The sequence below is a fragment of the Pseudophryne corroboree genome, chromosome 3 (assembly GCF_028390025.1).
Source record: "Pseudophryne corroboree isolate aPseCor3 chromosome 3, aPseCor3.hap2, whole genome shotgun sequence".
Taxonomy (NCBI): Eukaryota; Metazoa; Chordata; class Amphibia; order Anura; family Myobatrachidae; genus Pseudophryne; species Pseudophryne corroboree.
Genome location: NC_086446.1, coordinates 21,138,046 through 21,159,352, shown reverse-complemented (window position 1 = coordinate 21,159,352; position 21,307 = coordinate 21,138,046). Strand labels below are relative to the sequence as shown.

Sequence of the window (21,307 nt, the reverse complement as noted above, 5' to 3'; positions counted from 1 at the left end):
TTTATCACAGGTGGACTCCAATTAAGCTGTAGAGACAGCTCAAGATTGATCAGTGGAAACAGGATGCACCTGAGCTCAATTTTGAGCTTCATGGCAAAGGCTGTGAATACTTAATGTACACATGATTTCTTAGTTTTTTAGTTTTAATAAGTTTGCAAAAAAAAAAAAAAACTTATTTCACATTGTCATTATGGGGTATTGTGTGTAGAATTTTGAGGGAAAAATTTAATGTATTCCATTTTGGTATAAGGCTGTAACTTAACAAAAATGTGGAAAAAGTGAAACGCTGTGAATACTTTCCGGATGCACTGTACAGGCAAGCAATTCAGATAAAAATGATAAAACTTACAGATTAACACAGTGAAAATCTGTCCCAGGGAGAACAGAAGAAATGCAGGTTTTGAACTTGAATGTGTCATTGATCTCCCGGTCTGAACCCAGAACAGGTGGTCGTACCTTTATGAGCAGAGTATCACACCTTGGACCATGTCACATAAGTCACTGCTGATTGGATCCCGAAGCCTGGAATCCGCCCATATAACGCTTAACTCAAATTCACATAATTGGGCATAACTTCCCCTGCGATATGATCTAGAATATGGGGTGACCATAATACTCTCCGCAATGCTATCTACAAGATGAGTATAAATATGATACACTGTGATGTGGAATTGTTGAGATGTTTCATATCTTAGAAACCATACTTCTGAGTGATATGAAAAACGTACCGCACCTCCAAACAGACCTCAGCTATGTTCTAGATTATTTTCCACACGCTTTGCTATTATAAATATATCATTTCAATTCATAAATCATATCCCATATGATGATACTTTAATCTAGTGTGGTTACCAATGTGGACATCTCAATACACGTGTGGCCTGAGTGGTTCTGGGATAAATGGTCGACCTAGTTAAGTTCTACTATTGGTCGACATTGACATGGTCAACACAGGACAGGTCAACATGGATTTTTAAAGTTTCTGGTGTCGTTTTTTTCCATAACATGACCAGGAACCCCAATTAGTGTACCGCGAAGCTCGCCATGCTGAGGGCAACGTGCCTCTCTCCGAGGTTGTCACCGTGGATGCTAAAGTATGAAAAAAGTTAAAAATCTATTTAAAAAAGCCATGTTGACCTTTTCATGTGTCGACCATTTTAATGTGTCGATCATGGCAGTGTTGACCAATAGTGGTCGACCTACCATCCGGATACCGGCCTGAGTTCATCCCACTGGTTTGCTTTCCTGTAGATGGTGACACAGACTAAGGACTGTGTCCTGTCAGGCAATTGGCCTTTTTCTCTGAATTCAGTTACCTTTGATGTAATATCCTGACGTCAACCAAAAGGCCTTCCTCAGCCACAATTAGCATTGACATGGTTATAATAACCTCCTGATAAAATGTTTCCTGTATCTGATGTCTGACTTTTAACTGCTAAAGTCAGCATCCCGAATAAATCGGTCTATTGACAACAGTACCGATGATTCATAATTATAATTTACAATATCCTAATATCAATATTTTCTAAATATTACCTATGAATATATGCAACTTCCCAATAAATCTAAAAAAAATTTAAATAAATCGGCTCACAATTAATTTACATTGCCCAGCTAAGGTGACACAATGGTCCACGACAGAATGGACCTCGATTGGAGTTCCAATGGCTCCCAGACTTTCCCTGCTCTATTATTTATTATTATTCATTATAGGTGGATTGTTGTGTGGAAAATAAACCAGTGCATTGCCTACTGGTGGCTCTGTGTAATGTCCATTCTGCTATCGCTGGTTCTCAAATTACAAGAGATTAGCATTAGCCAAACAATTTGCATCATTTGCAATATCTAAAGTATTGTGTTTCATGGTTATCAGCTCACCTTTATGAATTTTTTTATGTCTTTCAAGATGTGGTTTCTGTGTAAAACATTTCCCACACTCAGAGCAAGGAAATGGTCTCTCACCTGTGTGCTGTCTCTGATGTCTAACAAGATAGGTTTTCTGTGTAAAACATTTCCCACACTCAGAGCATGCAAATGGCTTCTCACCTGTGTGACTTCTCTGATGTTTAATAAGATATGATTTCCGTGTAAAACATTTCCCACATTCAGAGCATGTAACCGGCTTCTCACCTGTGTGATGTTTCTGATGTGTGTTAAAATGTGATTTATGTGCAAAACATTTCCCACATTCAGAGCATGCAAATGGCTTCTCCTTGGTGTGACTTCTCTGATGTGTAACAAGGTTTGCTTTTTCTGTAAAACATTTCCCACACTCCGAGCATGTAAATCGCCTCTCACCTGTGTGACTTCTCTGATGTGTAACGAGATTTGATCTCTGTGAAAAATATTTCCCACACTCAGCGCATGGAAATGGCTTCTCTCCTTTGTGATATCTCTGATGTGTAATAAGATGTGATTTGTATTTAAAGCCTTTTCCGCACTCAGAGCACGGATATGGCCTCTCCCCTGTGTGAGTTCTCTGATGTGTAATAAGATTTGAATTCGCTGTAAAACATTTCCCACACTCAGCACATGTAAATGGCTTCTCACCTGTGTGAATTCTCTGATGTGTAACAAGAGCTGATTTATGTGTAAAACATTTACCACACTCAGAGCAGAGAAAGAGTTTAACACCTCTGTAAGCCGTAATGTGTGTAGCAATACTGGAGGTATCAGTAGAATATTCCCCATGATTGGAGGGATCAGATGCTATATCTGCACTGTGAGGTACTGGAAGCAAATTAACAGTAATGGCGATGTCTCCTTGAGAATCCTGTGTGACATTATCACTTATTTTAAAATGTGGAGACAATATGTGATCTCCTTCCGAGGTAATCCTGCTTGTGCCTCCATCTGCTGGAAATAACAATAAAATGTAGGGAAATATTTAAATTAAAAGTGGAAAAATAATAATAATTAAAAAAAAATCTTCATGCTATTACTAAGAGCACAATGTTTACTGGCTTTATTTCTTTTTATTCCAGATTACAAATAATTATGAAACATTTATAAAACAAAGATGACTCTTATTTTATATACATTACTATATTACATACAGCTGGAACAGATCTCATCAGCCGACATTGGGTAGATCACATACTTTATTTTTGTGCTGCATATATTGTGGGTATACAGTACAGACGGCACATAAGGGAGTGTATAGCGGTAGTGCGGGTGAGGGGTACAGATGGCACATAAGGGAGTGTATAGCGGTAGTGTGGGTGAGGTGTACAGACGGCACATAAGGGAGTGTATAGCGGTAGTGCGGGTGAGGGGTACAGACGGCACATAAAGGAGTGTATAGCGGTAGTGTGGGTGAGGGGTACAGACGGCACATAAGGGAGTGTATAGCGGTAGTGTGGGTGAGGGATACAGATGATACATAAGGGAGTGTATAGCGGTAGTGCGGGTGAGGGGTAAAGATGGCACATAAGGGAGTGTATAGAGGTAGCGCGGGTGAGGGGTACAGATGGCACATAAGGGAGTGTATAGCGGTAGTGCGGGTGAGAGGTACAGACGGCACATAAGGGAGTGTATAGCGGTAGTGCGGGTGAGGGGTACAGATGGCACATAAGGGAGTGTATAGCGGTAGTGCGGGTGAGGGGTACAGATGGCACATAAGGGAGTGTATAGCGGTAGTGCGGGTGAGGGGTACAGACGGCACATAAGGGAGTGTATAGCGGTATTGTGGGTGTGGGGTACAGACGGCACATAAGGGAGTGTATAGCGGTAGTGCGGGTGAGGGGTACAGATGGCACATAAGGGAGTGTATAGCTGTAGTGCGGGTTAGGGGTACAGACAGCACATAAGGGAGTGTATATCGGTAGTGCAGATGAGAGGTACAGACGGCACATAAGGGAGTGTATATCGGTAGTGTGGGTGAGAGGTACAGACGGCACATAAGGGAGTGTATAGCGGTAGTGCAGGTGAGAGGTACAGACGGCACATAAGGGAGTGTATAGCGGTAGTGTGGGTGAGGGGTACAGACGGCACATAAGGGAGTGTATAGCGGTAGTGTGGGTGAGGGGTAGAGACGGCACATAAGGGAGTGTATAGCGGTAGTGTGGGTGAGGGGTTCAGACGGCACATAAGGGAGTGTATAGCGGTAGTGCGGGTGAGAGGTACAGATGGCACATAAGGGAGCGTATAGCGGTAGTGCGGGTGAGGGGTACAGACGGCACATAAGGGAGTGTATAGCGGTAGTGCGGGGTACATACGGCACATAAGGGAGTGTATAGCGGTAGTGAGGGTGAGGGGTACAGATGGCACATAAGGGAGTGTATAGCGGTAGTGAGGGTGAGGGTACAGATGGCACATAAGGGAGTGTATAGCGGTAGTGTGGGTGAGGGGTACAGATGGCACATAAGGGGGTGTATAGCGGTAGTGCGGGTGAGAGGTACAGATGGCACATAAGGGAGTGTATAGTGGTAGTGCGGGTGAGGGGTACAGACGGCACATAAGGGAGTGTATAGTGGTAGTGTGGGTGAGGGGTACAGACGGCACATAAGGGAGTGTATAGCGGTAGTGCGGGTGAGGGGTACAGACGGCACATAAGGGAGTGTATAGCGGTAGTGTGGGTGAGGGGTACAGATGGCACATAAGGGAGTGTATAGCGGTAGTGTGGGTGAGGGGTACAGACGGCACATAAGGGAGTGTATAGTAGTAGTGCGGGTGAGGGGTACAGACGGCACATAAGGGAGTGTATAGCGGTAGTGCGGGTGAGGGGTACAGACGGCACATAAGGGAGTGTATAGCGGTAGTGCGGGTGAGGGGTACAGATGGCACATAAGGGAGTGTATAGCGGTAGTGTGGGTGTACAGTACAGACGGCACATAAGGGAGTGTATAGCGGTAGTGTGGGTGAGGGGTACAGATGGCACATAAGGGAGTGTATAGCGGTAGTGCGGGTGAGGGGTACAGACGGCACATAAGGGGGTGTATAGCGGTAGTGTGGGTGAGGGGTGCAGACGGCACATAAGGGAGTGTATAGCGGTAGTGTGGGTGTACAGTACAGACGGCACATAAGGGAGTGTATAGCGGTAGTGTGGGTGAGGGGTACAGATGGCACATAAGGGAGTGTATAGCGGTAGTGCGGGTGAGGGGTACAGACGGCACATAAGGGGGTGTATAGCGGTAGTGTGGGTGAGGGGTACAGACGGCACATAAGGTAGTGTATAGCGGTAGTGTGGGTGAGGGGTACAGATGGCACATAAGGGGGTATATAGCGGTAGTGTGGGTGAGGGGTACAGACGGCACATAAGGGAGTGTATAGCGGTAGTGTGGGTGTACAGTACAGACGGCACATAAGGGAGTGTATAGCGGTAGTGTGGGTGAGGGGTACAGATGGCACATAAGGGAGTGTATAGCGGTAGTGCGGGTGAGGGGTACAGACGGCACATAAGGGGGTGTATAGCGGTAGTGTGGGTGAGGGGTGCAGACGGCACATAAGGGAGTGTATAGCGGTAGTGTGGGTGTACAGTACAGACGGCACATAAGGGAGTGTATAGCGGTAGTGTGGGTGAGGGGTACAAATGGCACATAAGGGAGTGTATAGCGGTAGTGCGGGTGAGGGGTACAGACGGCACATAAGGGGGTGTATAGCGGTAGTGTGGGTGAGGGGTACAGACGGCACATAAGGTAGTGTATAGCGGTAGTGTGGGTGAGGGGTACAGATGGCACATAAGGGAGTGTATAGCGATATTGTGGGTGAGGGGTACAGACGGCACATAAGGGAGTGTATAGCGGTATTGTGGGTGAGAGGTACAGACGGCACATAAGGTAGTGTATAGCGGTAGTGTGGGTGAGGGGTACAGACGGCACATAAGGGAGTGTATAGTGGTAGTGTGGGTGAGGGGCACAGATGGCACATAAGGGAGTGTATAGCGGTAGTGCGGGTGAGGGGTACAGACGGCACAAAAGGGAGTGTATAGCGGTAGTGTGGGTGAGGGGTACAGATGGTACATAAGGGAGTGTATAGCGGTAGTGTGGGTGAGAGGTACAGACGGCACATAAGGGAGTGTATAGTGGTAGTGTGGGTGAGGGGTACAGATGGCACATAAGGGAGTGTATAGCGGTATTGCGGGTGAGGGGTACAGACGGCACATAAGGGAGTGTATAGCGGTAGTGTGGGTGAGGGGTACAGATGGTACATAAGGGAGTGTATAGCGGTAGTGTGGGTGAGAGGTACAGACGGCACATAAGGGAGTGTATAGCGGTAGTGTGGGTGAGGGGTACAGACGGCACATAAAGGAGTGTATAGCGGTAGTGTGGGTGTACAGTACAGACGGCACATAAGGGAGTGTATAGCGGTAGTGTGGGTGAGGGGTACAGATGGCACATAAGGGAGTGTATAGCGGTAGTGCGGGTGAGGGGTACAGACGGCACATAAGGGGGTGTATAGCGGTAGTGTGGGTGAGGGGTACAGACGGCACATAAGGGAGTGTATAGCGGTATTGTGGGTGAGGGGTACAGACGGCACATAAGGGAGTGTATAGCGGTATTGTGGGTGAGGGGTACAGACGGCACATAAGGTAGTGTATAGCGGTAGTGTGGGTGAGGGGTACAGACGGCACATAAGGGAGTGTATAGTGGTAGTGTGGGTGAGGGGTACAGATGGCACATAAGGGAGTGTATAGCGGTAGTGCAGGTGAGGGGTACAGACGGCACATAAGGGGGTATATAGCGGTATTGTGGGTGAGGGGTACAGACGGCACATAAGGGAGTGTATAGCGGTAGTGCGGGTGAGGGGTACAGACAGCACATAAGGGAGTGTATAGCGGTAGTGCGGGTGAGGGGTACAGATGGCACATAAGGGAGTGTATAGCGGTAGTGCGGGTGAGGGGTACAGATGGCACATAAGGGAGTGTATAGCGGTAGTGCGGGTGAGGGGTACAGACGGCACATAAGGGGGTATATAGCGGTATTGTGGGTGAGGGGTACAGACGGCACATAAGGTAGTGTATAGCGGTAGTGTGGGTGAGGGGTACAGACGGCACATAAGGGGGTGTATAGCGGTAGTGTGGGTGAGGGGTACAGATGGCACATAAGGGAGTGTATAGCGGTAGTGTGGGTGTACAGTACAGACGGCACATAAGGGAGTGTATAGCGGTAGTGTGGGTGAGGGGTACAGATGGCACATAAGGGAGTGTATAGCGGTAGTGCGGGTGAGGGGTACAGACGGCACATAAGGGGGTATATAGCGGTATTGTGGGTGAGGGGTACAGATGGCACATAACGGAGTGTATAGTGGTAGTGCGGGTGAGGGGTACAGACAGCACATAAGGGAGTGTATAGCGGTAGTGCGGGTGAGGGGTACAGATGGTACATAAGGGAGTGTATATCGGTAGTGCGGGTGAGGAGTACAGACGGCACATAAGGGAGTGTATAGTGGTAGTGCGGGTGAGGGGTACAGATGGTACATAAGGGAGTGTATATCGGTAGTGCGGGTGAGGGGTACAGATGGCGCATAAGGGAGTGTATAGCGGTAGTGTGGGTATGGGGTACAGACAGCACATAAGGGAGTGTATAGCGGTAGTGTGGGTGAGAGGTACAGACGGCACATAAGGGAGTATATAGCGGTAGTGTGGGTGAGAGGTACAGACGGCACATAAGGGAGTGTATAGCGGTAGTGTGGGTGAGGGGTACAGACGGCACATAAGGGAGTGTATAGCGGTAGTGTGGGTGAGAGGTACAGATGGCACATAAGGGAGTGTATAGCGGTAGTGTGGGTGAGGGGTATAGATGGCACATAAGGGGGTATATAGCGGTAGTGTGGGTGTGGGGTACAGACGGCACATAAGGGAGTGTATAACGGTAGTGTGGGTGAGGGGTACAGATGGCACATAAGGGAGTGTATAGCGGTAGTGTGGGTGAGGGGTACAGATGGCACATAAGGGAGTGTATAGCTGTAGTGTGGGTGAGGGGTACAGATGGCACATAAGGGGGTGTATAGCGGTAGTGTGGGTGAGGAGTACAGACGGCACATAAGGGAGTGTATAGCGGTAGTGCGGGTGAGAGGTACAGACGGCACATAAGGGAGTGTATAGCGGTAGTGTGGGTGATGGGTACAGACGGCACATAAGGGAGTGTATAGCTGTAGTGTGGGTGATGGGTACAGACGGCACATAAGGGAGTGTATAGCAGTAGTGCGGGTGAGGGGTACAGACGACACATAAGGGGGTATATAGCGGTGGTGTGGGGTACAGACGGCACATAAGGGAGTGTATAACGGTAGTGTGGGTGAGGGGTACAGACGGCACATAAGGGAGTGTATAGCGGTAGTGTGGGTGAGGGGTACAGATGGCACATAAGGGAGTGTATAGCTGTACTGTGGGTGAGGGGTACAGATGGCACATAAGGGAGTGTATAGCGGTAGTGTGGGTGAGGGGTACAGACGGCACATAAGGGAGTGTATAGCGGTAGTGCGGGTGAGGGGTACAGATGGCACATAAGGGAGTGTATAGCGGTAGTGCGGGTGAGGGGTACAGATGGCACATAAGGGAGTGTATAGTGGTAGTGCGGGTGAGGGGTACAGAAGGCACATAAGGGAGTGTATAGCGGTAGTGCGGGTGAGGGGTACAGACGGCACATAAGGGGGTGTATAGCGGTAGTGCGGGTGAGGGGTACAGACGGCACATAAGGGAGTGTATAGCGGTAGTGTGGGTGAGGGGTATAGATGGCACATAAGGGAGTGTATAGCGGTAGTGTGGGTGAGGGGTACAGATAGCACATAAGGGAGTGTATAGCGGTAGTGTGGGTGAGGGGTACAGATAGCACATAAGGGGGTGTATAGCGGTAGTGCGGGTGAGAGGTACAGACGGCACATAAGGGAGTGTATAGCGGTAGTGTGGGTGAGGGGTACAGACGGCACATAAGGGAGTGTATAGCGGTAGTGTGGGTGAGGGGTACAGATGGCACATAAGGGAGTGTATAGCGGTAGTGTGGGTGAGGGGTACAGATAGCACATAAGGGGGTGTATAGCGGTAGTGCGGGTGAGAGGTACAGACGGCACATAAGGGAGTGTATAGCGGTAGTGCGGGTGAGAGGTACAGACGGCACATAAGGGAGTGTATAACGGTAGTGTGGGTGAGGGGTACAGACGGCACATAAGGGAGTGTATAGCGGTAGTGTGGGTGAGAGGTACAGATGGCACATAAGGGAGTGTATAGCGGTAGTGTGGGTGAGGGGTATAGATGGCACATAAGGGAGTGTATAACGGTAGTGTGGGTGAGGGGTACAGATGGCACATAAGGGAGTGTATAGCGGTAGTGTGGGTGAGGGGTACAGACGGCACATAAGGGAGTGTATAGCGGTAGTGTGGGTGAGGGGTACAGACGGCACATAAGGGAGTGTATAGCGGTAGTGCGGGTGAGAGGTACAGACGGCACATAAGGGAGTGTATAGCTGTAGTGTGGGTGATGGGTACAGACGGCACATAAGGGAGTGTATAGCAGTAGTGCGGGTGTGGGGTACAGACGGCACATAAGGGAGTGTATAACGGTAGTGTGGGTGAGGGGTACAGACGGCACATAAGGAAGTGTATAGCGGTAGTGTGGGTGAGGGGTACAGATGGCACATAAGGGAGTGTATAGCGGTAGTGTGGGTGAGGGGTACAGATGGCACATAAGGGAGTGTATAGCTGTAGTGTGGGTGAGGGGTACAGACGGCACATAAGGGAGTGTATAGCGGTAGTGCGGGTGAGGGGTACAGATGGCACATAAGGGAGTGTATAGTGGTAGTGTGGGTGAGGGGTATAGATGGCACATAAGGGAGTGTATAGCGGTAGTGTGGGTGAGGGGTATAGATGGCACATAAGGGGGTATATAGCGGTAGTGTGGGTGTGGGGTACAGACGGCACATAAGGGAGTGTATAACGGTAGTGTGGGTGAGGGGTACAGATGGCACATAAGGGAGTGTATAGCTGTAGTGTGGGTGAGGGGTACAGATGGCACATAAGGGAGTGTATAGCGGTAGTGTGGGTGAGGGGTATAGATGGCACATAAGGGAGTGTATAGTGGTAGTGTGGGTGAGGGGTATAGATGGCACATAAGGGGGTATATAGCGGTAGTGTGGGTGTGGGGTACAGACGGCACATAAGGGAGTGTATAACGGTAGTGTGGGTGAGGGGTACAGATGGCACATAAGGGAGTGTATAGCGGTAGTGTGGGTGAGGGGTACAGATGGCACATAAGGGAGTGTATAGCTGTAGTGTGGGTGAGGGGTACAGACGGCACATAAGGGAGTGTATAGCGGTAGTGTGGGTGAGGGATACAGATGATACATAAGGGAGTGTATAGCGGTAGTGCGGGTGAGGGGTAAAGATGGCACATAAGGGAGTGTATAGAGGTAGTGCGGGTGAGGGGTACAGATGGCACATAAGGGAGTGTATAGCGGTAGTGCGGGTGAGAGGTACAGACGGCACATAAGGGAGTGTATAGCGGTAGTGCGGGTGAGGGGTACAGATGGCACATAAGGGAGTGTATAGCGGTAGTGCGGGTGAGGGGTACAGATGGCACATAAGGGAGTGTATAGCGGTAGTGCGGGTGAGGGGTACAGACGGCACATAAGGGAGTGTATAGCGGTAGTGCTGGTGAGGGGTACAGACAGCACATAAGGGAGTGTATATCGGTAGTGCAGATGAGAGGTACAGACGGCACATAAGGGAGTGTATATCGGTAGTGTGGGTGAGAGGTACAGACGGCACATAAGGGAGTGTATAGCGGTAGTGCAGGTGAGAGGTACAGACGGCACATAAGGGAGTGTATAGCGGTAGTGTGGGTGAGGGGTACAGACGGCACATAAGGGAGTGTATAGCGGTAGTGTGGGTGAGGGGTAGAGACGGCACATAAGGGAGTGTATAGCGGTAGTGTGGGTGAGGGGTACAGACGGCACATAAGGGAGTGTATAGCGGTAGTGCGGGTGAGAGGTACAGATGGCACATAAGGGAGTGTATAGCGGTAGTGCGGGTGAGGGGTACAGACGGCACATAAGGGAGTGTATAGCGGTAGTGCGGGGTACATACGGCACATAAGGGAGTGTATAGCGGTAGTGAGGGTGAGGGGTACAGATGGCACATAAGGGAGTGTATAGCGGTAGTGAGGGTGAGGGTACAGATGGCACATAAGGGAGTGTATAGCGGTAGTGTGGGTGAGGGGTACAGATGGCACATAAGGGGGTGTATAGCGGTAGTGCGGGTGAGAGGTACAGACGGCACATAAGGGAGTGTATAGTGGTAGTGCGGGTGAGGGGTACAGACGGCACATAAGGGAGTGTATAGTGGTAGTGTGGGTGAGGGGTACAGACGGCACATAAGGGAGTGTATAGCGGTAGTGCGGGTGAGGGGTACAGACGGCACATAAGGGAGTGTATAGCGGTAGTGTGGGTGAGGGGTACAGATGGCACATAAGGGAGTGTATAGCGGTAGTGTGGGTGAGGGGTACAGACGGCACATAAGGGAGTGTATAGTAGTAGTGCGGGTGAGGGGTACAGACGGCACATAAGGGAGTGTATAGCGGTAGTGCGGGTGAGGGGTACAGACGGCACATAAGGGAGTGTATAGCGGTAGTGCGGGTGAGGGGTACAGATGGCACATAAGGGAGTGTATAGCGGTAGTGCGGGTGATGGGTACAGACGGCACATAAGGGAGTGTATAGCGGTAGTGTGGGTGAGGGGTACAGATGGCACATAAGGGAGTGTATAGCGGTAGTGTGGGTGTACAGTACAGACGGCACATAAGGGAGTGTATAGCGGTAGTGTGGGTGAGGGGTACAGATGGCACATAAGGGAGTGTATAGCGGTAGTGCGGGTGAGGGGTACAGACGGCACATAAGGGGGTGTATAGCGGTAGTGTGGGTGAGGGGTGCAGACGGCACATAAGGGAGTGTATAGCGGTAGTGTGGGTGTACAGTACAGACGGCACATAAGGGAGTGTATAGCGGTAGTGTGGGTGAGGGGTACAGATGGCACATAAGGGAGTGTATAGCGGTAGTGCGGGTGAGGGGTACAGACGGCACATAAGGGGGTGTATAGCGGTAGTGTGGGTGAGGGGTACAGACGGCACATAAGGTAGTGTATAGCGGTAGTGTGGGTGAGGGGTACAGATGGCACATAAGGGGGTATATAGCGGTAGTGTGGGTGAGGGGTACAGACGGCACATAAGGGAGTGTATAGCGGTAGTGTGGGTGTACAGTACAGACGGCACATAAGGGAGTGTATAGCGGTAGTGTGGGTGAGGGGTACAGATGGCACATAAGGGAGTGTATAGCGGTAGTGCGGGTGAGGGGTACAGACGGCACATAAGGGGGTGTATAGCGGTAGTGTGGGTGAGGGGTGCAGACGGCACATAAGGGAGTGTATAGCGGTAGTGTGGGTGTACAGTACAGACGGCACATAAGGGAGTGTATAGCGGTAGTGTGGGTGAGGGGTACAGATGGCACATAAGGGAGTGTATAGCGGTAGTGCGGGTGAGGGGTACAGACGGCACATAAGGGGGTGTATAGCGGTAGTGTGGGTGAGGGGTACAGACGGCACATAAGGTAGTGTATAGCGGTAGTGTGGGTGAGGGGTACAGATGGCACATAAGGGAGTGTATAGCGGTATTGTGGGTGAGGGGTACAGACGGCACATAAGGGAGTGCATAGCGGTATTGTGGGTGAGGGGTACAGACGGCACATAAGGTACTGTATAGCGGTAGTGTGGGTGAGGGGTACAGACGGCACATAAGGGAGTGTATAGTGGTAGTGTGGGTGAGGGGTACAGATGGCACATAAGGGAGTGTATAGCGGTAGTGCGGGTGAGGGGTACAGACGGCACATAAGGGAGTGTATAGCGGTAGTGTGGGTGAGGGGTACAGATGGTACATAAGGGAGTGTATAGCGGTAGTGTGGGTGAGAGGTACAGACGGCACATAAGGGAGTGTACAGTGGTAGTGTGGGTGAGGGGTACAGATGGCACATAAGGGAGTGTATAGCGGTAGTGCGGGTGAGGGGTACAGACGGCACATAAGGGAGTGTATAGCGGTAGTGTGGGTGAGGGGTACAGATGGTACATAAGGGAGTGTATAGCGGTAGTGTGGGTGAGAGGTACAGACGGCACATAAGGGAGTGTATAGCGGTAGTGTGGGTGAGGGGTACAGACGGCACATAAGGGGGTGTATAGCGGTAGTGTGGGTGAGGGGTGCAGACGGCACATAAGGGAGTGTATAGCGGTAGTGTGGGTGAGGGGTACAGACGGCACATAAGGGAGTGTATAGCGGTAGTGCGGGTGAGGGGTACAGATGGCACATAAGGGAGTGTATAGCGGTAGTGCGGGTGAGGGGTACAGATGGCACATAAGGGAGTGTATAGTGGTAGTGTGGGTGAGGGGTATAGATGGCACATAAGGGAGTGTATAGCGGTAGTGTGGGTGAGGGGTATAGATGGCACATAAGGGGGTATATAGCGGTAGTGTGGGTGTGGGGTACAGACGGCACATAAGGGAGTGTATAACGGTAGTGTGGGTGAGGGGTACAGATGGCACATAAGGGAGTGTATAGCTGTAGTGTGGGTGAGGGGTACAGATGGCACATAAGGGAGTGTATAGCGGTAGTGTGGGTGAGGGGTATAGATGGCACATAAGGGAGTGTATAGTGGTAGTGTGGGTGAGGGGTATAGATGGCACATAAGGGGGTATATAGCGGTAGTGTGGGTGTGGGGTACAGACGGCACATAAGGGAGTGTATAACGGTAGTGTGGGTGAGGGGTACAGATGGCACATAAGGGAGTGTATAGCGGTAGTGTGGGTGAGGGGTACAGATGGCACATAAGGGAGTGTATAGCTGTAGTGTGGGTGAGGGGTACAGATGGCACATAAGGGAGTGTATAGCGGTAGTGCGGGTGAGGGGTACAGACGGCACATAAGGGAGTGTATAGCGGTAGTGTGGGTGAGGTGTACAGACGGCACATAAGGGAGTGTATAGCAGTAGTGTGGGTGAGGGGTACAGACGGCACATAAGGGAGTGTATAGCGGTAGTGTGGGTGAGGGATACAGATGATACATAAGGGAGTGTATAGCGGTAGTGCGGGTGAGGGGTACAGATGGCACATAAGGGAGTGTATAGCGGTAGTGCGGGTGAGAGGTACAGACGGCACATAAGGGAGTGTATAGCGGTAGTGCGGGTGAGGGGTACAGATGGCACATAAGGGAGTGTATAGCGGTAGTGCGGGTGAGGGGTACAGATGGCACATAAGGGAGTGTATAGCGGTAGTGCGGGTGAGGGGTACAGACGGCACATAAGGGAGTGTATAGCGGTAGTGCTGGTGAGGGGTACAGACAGCACATAAGGGAGTGTATATCGGTAGTGCAGATGAGAGGTACAGACGGCACATAAGGGAGTGTATATCGGTAGTGTGGGTGAGAGGTACAGACGGCACATAAGGGAGTGTATAGCGGTAGTGCAGGTGAGAGGTACAGACGGCACATAAGGGAGTGTATAGCGGTAGTGTGGGTGAGGGGTACAGACGGCACATAAGGGAGTGTATAGCGGTAGTGTGGGTGAGGGGTAGAGACGGCACATAAGGGAGTGTATAGCGGTAGTGTGGGTGAGGGGTAGAGACGGCACATAAGGGAGTGTATAGCGGTAGTGTGGGTGAGGGGTACAGACGGCACATAAGGGAGTGTATAGCGGTAGTGCGGGTGAGAGGTACAGATGGCACATAAGGGAGTGTATAGCGGTAGTGCGGGTGAGGGGTACAGACGGCACATAAGGGAGTGTATAGCGGTAGTGCGGGGTACATACGGCACATAAGGGAGTGTATAGCGGTAGTGAGGGTGAGGGGTACAGATGGCACATAAGGGAGTGTATAGCGGTAGTGAGGGTGAGGGTACAGATGGCACATAAGGGAGTGTATAGCGGTAGTGTGGGTGAGGGGTACAGATGGCACATAAGGGGGTGTATAGCGGTAGTGCGGGTGAGAGGTACAGACGGCACATAAGGGAGTGTATAGTGGTAGTGCGGGTGAGGGGTACAGACGGCACATAAGGGAGTGTATAGTGGTAGTGTGGGTGAGGGGTACAGACGGCACATAAGGGAGTGTATAGCGGTAGTGCGGGTGAGGGGTACAGACGGCACATAAGGGAGTGTATAGCGGTAGTGTGGGTGAGGGGTACAGATGGCACATAAGGGAGTGTATAGCGGTAGTGTGGGTGAGGGGTACAGACGGCACATAAGGGAGTGTATAGTAGTAGTGCGGGTGAGGGGTACAGACGGCACATAAGGGAGTGTATAGCGGTAGTGCGGGTGAGGGGTACAGACGGCACATAAGGGAGTGTATAGCGGTAGTGCGGGTGAGGGGTACAGATGGCACATAAGGGAGTGTATAGCGGTAGTGCGGGTGATGGGTACAGACGGCACATAAGGGAGTGTATAGCGGTAGTGTGGGTGAGGGGTACAGATGGCACATAAGGGAGTGTATAGCGGTAGTGTGGGTGTACAGTACAGACGGCACATAAGGGAGTGTATAGCGGTAGTGTGGGTGAGGGGTACAGATGGCACATAAGGGAGTGTATAGCGGTAGTGCGGGTGAGGGGTACAGACGGCACATAAGGGGGTGTATAGCGGTAGTGTGGGTGAGGGGTGCAGACGGCACATAAGGGAGTGTATAGCGGTAGTGTGGGTGTACAGTACAGACGGCACATAAGGGAGTGTATAGCGGTAGTGTGGGTGAGGGGTACAGATGGCACATAAGGGAGTGTATAGCGGTAGTGCGGGTGAGGGGTACAGACGGCACATAAGGGGGTGTATAGCGGTAGTGTGGGTGAGGGGTACAGACGGCACATAAGGTAGTGTATAGCGGTAGTGTGGGTGAGGGGTACAGATGGCACATAAGGGGGTATATAGCGGTAGTGTGGGTGAGGGGTACAGACGGCACATAAGGGAGTGTATAGCGGTAGTGTGGGTGTACAGTACAGACGGCACATAAGGGAGTGTATAGCGGTAGTGTGGGTGAGGGGTACAGATGGCACATAAGGGAGTGTATAGCGGTAGTGCGGGTGAGGGGTACAGACGGCACATAAGGGGGTGTATAGCGGTAGTGTGGGTGAGGGGTGCAGACGGCACATAAGGGAGTGTATAGCGGTAGTGTGGGTGTACAGTACAGACGGCACATAAGGGAGTGTATAGCGGTAGTGTGGGTGAGGGGTACAGATGGCACATAAGGGAGTGTATAGCGGTAGTGCGGGTGAGGGGTACAGACGGCACATAAGGGGGTGTATAGCGGTAGTGTGGGTGAGGGGTACAGACGGCACATAAGGTAGTGTATAGCGGTAGTGTGGGTGAGGGGTACAGATGGCACATAAGGGAGTGTATAGCGGTATTGTGGGTGAGGGGTACAGACGGCACATAAGGGAGTGTATAGCGGTATTGTGGGTGAGGGGTACAGACGGCACATAAGGTACTGTATAGCGGTAGTGTGGGTGAGGGGTACAGACGGCACATAAGGGAGTGTATAGTGGTAGTGTGGGTGAGGGGTACAGATGGCACATAAGGGAGTGTATAGCGGTAGTGCGGGTGAGGGGTACAGACGGCACATAAGGGAGTGTATAGCGGTAGTGTGGGTGAGGGGTACAGATGGTACATAAGGGAGTGTATAGCGGTAGTGTGGGTGAGAGGTACAGACGGCACATAAGGGAGTGTATAGCGGTAGTGTGGGTGAGGGGTACAGACGGCACATAAGGGAGTGTATAGCGGTAGTGTGGGTGAGAGGTACAGATGGCACATAAGGGAGTGTATAGCGGTAGTGTGGGTGAGGGGTATAGATGGCACATAAGGGGGTATATAGCGGTAGTGTGGGTGTGGGGTACAGACGGCACATAAGGGAGTGTATAACGGTAGTGTGGGTGAGGGGTACAGATGGCACATAAGGGAGTGTATAGCGGTAGTGTGGGTGAGGGGTACAGATGGCACATAAGGGAGTGTATAGCTGTAGTGTGGGTGAGGGGTACAGATGGCACATAAGGGGGTGTATAGCGGTAGTGTGGGTGAGGAGTACAGACGGCACATAAGGGAGTGTATAGCGGTAGTGCGGGTGAGAGGTACAGACGGCACATAAGGGAGTGTATAGCGGTAGTGTGGGTGATGGGTACAGACGGCACATAAGGGAGTGTATAGCTGTAGTGTGGGTGATGGGTACAGACGGCACATAAGGGAGTGTATAGCAGTAGTGCGGGTGAGGGGTACAGACGACACATAAGGGGGTATATAGCGGTGGTGTGGGGTACAGACGGCACATAAGGGAGTGTATAACGGTAGTGTGGGTGAGGGGTACAGACGGCACATAAGGGAGTGTATAGCGGTAGTGTGGGTGAGGGGTACAGATGGCACATAAGGGAGTGTATAGCTGTACTGTGGGTGAGGGGTACAGATGGCACATAAGGGAGTGTATAGCGGTAGTGTGGGTGAGGGGTACAGACGGCACATAAGGGAGTGTATAGCGGTAGTGCGGGTGAGGGGTACAGATGGCACATAAGGGAGTGTATAGCGGTAGTGCGGGTGAGGGGTACAGATGGCACATAAGGGAGTGTATAGTGGTAGTGTGGGTGAGGGGTACAGAAGGCACATAAGGGAGTGTATAGCGGTAGTGCGGGTGAGGGGTACAGACGGCACATAAGGGGGTGTATAGCGGTAGTGCGGGTGAGGGGTACAGACGGCACATAAGGGAGTGTATAGCGGTAGTGTGGGTGAGGGGTATAGATGGCACATAAGGGAGTGTATAGCGGTAGTGTGGGTGAGGGGTACAGACGGCACATAAGGGAGTGTATAGCGGTAGTGTGGGTGAGGGGTACAGATAGCACATAAGGGGGTGTATAGCGGTAGTGCGGGTGAGAGGTACAGACGGCACATAAGGGAGTGTATAGCGGTAGTGCGGGTGAGAGGTACAGACGGCACATAAGGGAGTGTATAACGGTAGTGTGGGTGAGGGGTACAGACGGCACATAAGGGAGTGTATAGCGGTAGTGTGGGTGAGAGGTACAGATGGCACATAAGGGAGTGTATAGCGGTAGTGTGGGTGAGGGGTATAGATGGCACATAAGGGGGTATATAGCGGTAGTGTGGGTGTGGGGTACAGACGGCACATAAGGGAGTGTATAACGGTAGTGTGGGTGAGGGGTACAGATGGCACATAAGGGAGTGTATAGCGGTAGTGTGGGTGAGGGGTACAGACGGCACATAAGGGAGTGTATAGCGGTAGTGCGGGTGAGAGGTACAGACGGCACATAAGGGAGTGTATAGCTGTAGTGTGGGTGATGGGTACAGACGGCACATAAGGGAGTGTATAGCAGTAGTGCGGGTGTGGGGTACAGACGGCACATAAGGGAGTGTATAACGGTAGTGTGGGTGAGGGGTACAGACGGCACATAAGGAAGTGTATAGCGGTAGTGTGGGTGAGGGGTACAGATGGCACATAAGGGAGTGTATAGCGGTAGTGTGGGTGAGGGGTACAGATGGCACATAAGGGAGTGTATAGCTGTAGTGTGGGTGAGGGGTACAGACGGCACATAAGGGAGTGTATAGCGGTAGTGTGGGTGAGGGGTATAGACGGCACATAAGGGAGTGTATAGCGGTAGTGCGGGTGAGGGGTACAGACGGCACATAAGGGAGTGTATAGCGGTAGTGTGGGTGAGCGGTACAGGCAGCACATAAGAGAGTGTATAGCGGTAGTGTGGGTGAGGGGTAGAGACGGCACATAAGGGAGTGTATAGCGGTAGTGGGGGTGAGAGGTACAGATGGTACATAAGGGAGTGTATAGCGGTAGTGCAGGTGAGGGGTACAGATGGCACATAAGGGAGTGTATAGCGGTAGTGTGGGTGAGGGGTACAGACGGCACATAAGGGAGTGTATAGCGGTAGTGCGGGTGAGGGGTACAGATGGCACATAAGGGAGTGTATAGCGGTAGTGCGGGTGAGGGGTACAGATGGCACATAAGGGAGTGTATAGTGGTAGTGTGGGTGAGGGGTATAGATGGCACATAAGGGAGTGTATAGCGGTAGTGTGGGTGAGGGGTATAGATGGCACATAAGGGGGTATATAGCGGTAGTGTGGGTGTGGGGTACAGACGGCACATAAGGGAGTGTATAACGGTAGTGTGGGTGAGGGGTACAGATGGCACATAAGGGAGTGTATAGCTGTAGTGTGGGTGAGGGGTACAGATGGCACATAAGGGAGTGTATAGCGGTAGTGTGGGTGAGGGGTATAGATGGCACATAAGGGAGTGTATAGTGGTAGTGTGGGTGAGGGGTATAGATGGCACATAAGGGGGTATATAGCGGTAGTGTGGGTGTGGGGTACAGACGGCACATAAGGGAGTGTATAACGGTAGTGTGGGTGAGGGGTACAGATGGCACATAAGGGAGTGTATAGCGGTAGTGTGGGTGAGGGGTACAGATGGCACATAAGGGAGTGTATAGCTGTAGTGTGGGTGAGGGGTACAGATGGCACATAAGGGAGTGTATAGCGGTAGTGCGGGTGAGGGGTACAGACGGCACATAAGGGAGTGTATAGCGGTAGTGTGGGTGAGGTGTACAGACGGCACATAAGGGAGTGTATAGCAGTAGTGTGGGTGAGGGGTACAGACGGCACATAAGGGAGTGTATAGCGGTAGTGTGGGTGAGGGATACAGATGATACATAAGGGAGTGTATAGCGGTAGTGCGGGTGAGGGGTAAAGATGGCACATAAGGGAGTGTATAGAGGTAGTGCGGGTGAGGGGTACAGATGGCACATAAGGGAGTGTATAGCGGTAGTGCGGGTGAGAGGTACAGACGGCACATAAGGGAGTGTATAGCGGTAGTGCGGGTGAGGGGTACAGATGGCACATAAGGGAGTGTATAGCGGTAGTGCGGGTGAGGGGTACAGATGGCACATAAGGGAGTGTATAGCGGTAGTGCGGGTGAGGGGTACAGACGGCACATAAGGGAGTGTATAGCGGTAGTGCTGGTGAGGGGTACAGACAGCACATAAGGGAGTGTATATCGGTAGTGCAGATGAGAGGTACAGACGGCACATAAGGGAGTGTATATCGGTAGTGTGGGTGAGAGGTACAGACGGCACATAAGGGAGTGTATAGCGGTAGTGCAGGTGAGAGGTACAGACGGCACATAAGGGAGTGTATAGCGGTAGTGTGGGTGAGGGGTACAGACGGCACATAAGGGAGTGTATAGCGGTAGTGTGGGTGAGGGGTAGAGACGGCACATAAGGGAGTGTATAGCGGTAGTGTGGGTGAGGGGTACAGACGGCACATAAGGGAGTGTATAGCGGTAGTGCGGGTGAGAGGTACAGATGGCACATAAGGGAGTGTATAGCGGTAGTGCGGGTGAGGGGTACAGACGGCACATAAGGGAGTGTATAGCGGTAGTGCGGGGTACATACGGCACATAAGGGAGTGTATAGCGGTAGTGAGGGTGAGGGGTACAGATGGCACATAAGGGAGTGTATAGCGGTAGTGAGGGTGAGGGTACAGATGGCACATAAGGGAGTGTATAGCGGTAGTGTGGGTGAGGGGTACAGATGGCACATAAGGGGGTGTATAGCGGTAGTGCGGGTGAGAGGTACAGACGGCACATAAGGGAGTGTATAGTGGTAGTGCGGGTGAGGGGTACAGACGGCACATAAGGGAGTGTATAGTGGTAGTGTGGGTGAGGGGTACAGACGGCACATAAGGGAGTGTATAGCGGTAGTGTGGGTGTACAGTACAGACGGCACATAAGGGAGTGTATAGCGGTAGTGTGGGTGAGGGGTACAGATGGCACATAAGGGAGTGTATAGCGGTAGTGCGGGTGAGGGGTACAGACGGCACATAAGGGGGTGTATAGCGGTAGTGTGGGTGAGGGGTGCAGACGGCACATAAGGGAGTGTATAGCGGTAGTGTGGGTGTACAGTACAGACGGCACATAAGGGAGTGTATAGCGGTAGTGTGGGTGAGGGGTACAGATGGCACATAAGGGAGTGTATAGCGGTAGTGCGGGTGAGGGGTACAGACGGCACATAAGGGGGTGTATAGCGGTAGTGTGGGTGAGGGGTACAGACGGCACATAAGGTAGTGTATAGCGGTAGTGTGGGTGAGGGGTACAGATGGTACATAAGGGGGTATATAGCGGTAGTGTGGGTGAGGGGTACAGACGGCACATAAGGGAGTGTATAGCGGTAGTGTGGGTGTACAGTACAGACGGCACATAAGGGAGTGTATAGCGGTAGTGTGGGTGAGGGGTACAGATGGCACATAAGGGAGTGTATAGCGGTAGTGCGGGTGAGGGGTACAGACGGCACATAAGGGGGTG

At 51.5% G+C, this 21,307-nt stretch overlaps 1 protein-coding gene across 1 annotated transcript in view; it reads right to left on the bottom strand.

Moving 5' to 3' along the window:
- Positions 1–21,307, bottom strand: part of LOC135054549 (zinc finger protein 502-like) — a 187,598-nt gene that overhangs the window by 89,075 nt on the left and 77,216 nt on the right. Inside the window, exon 7 of the mRNA XM_063957705.1 lies at positions 1,879–2,856. Coding sequence (XP_063813775.1) covers positions 1,879–2,856 — 978 coding nt within the window. The remainder of the gene's footprint in view (positions 1–1,878; positions 2,857–21,307) is intronic.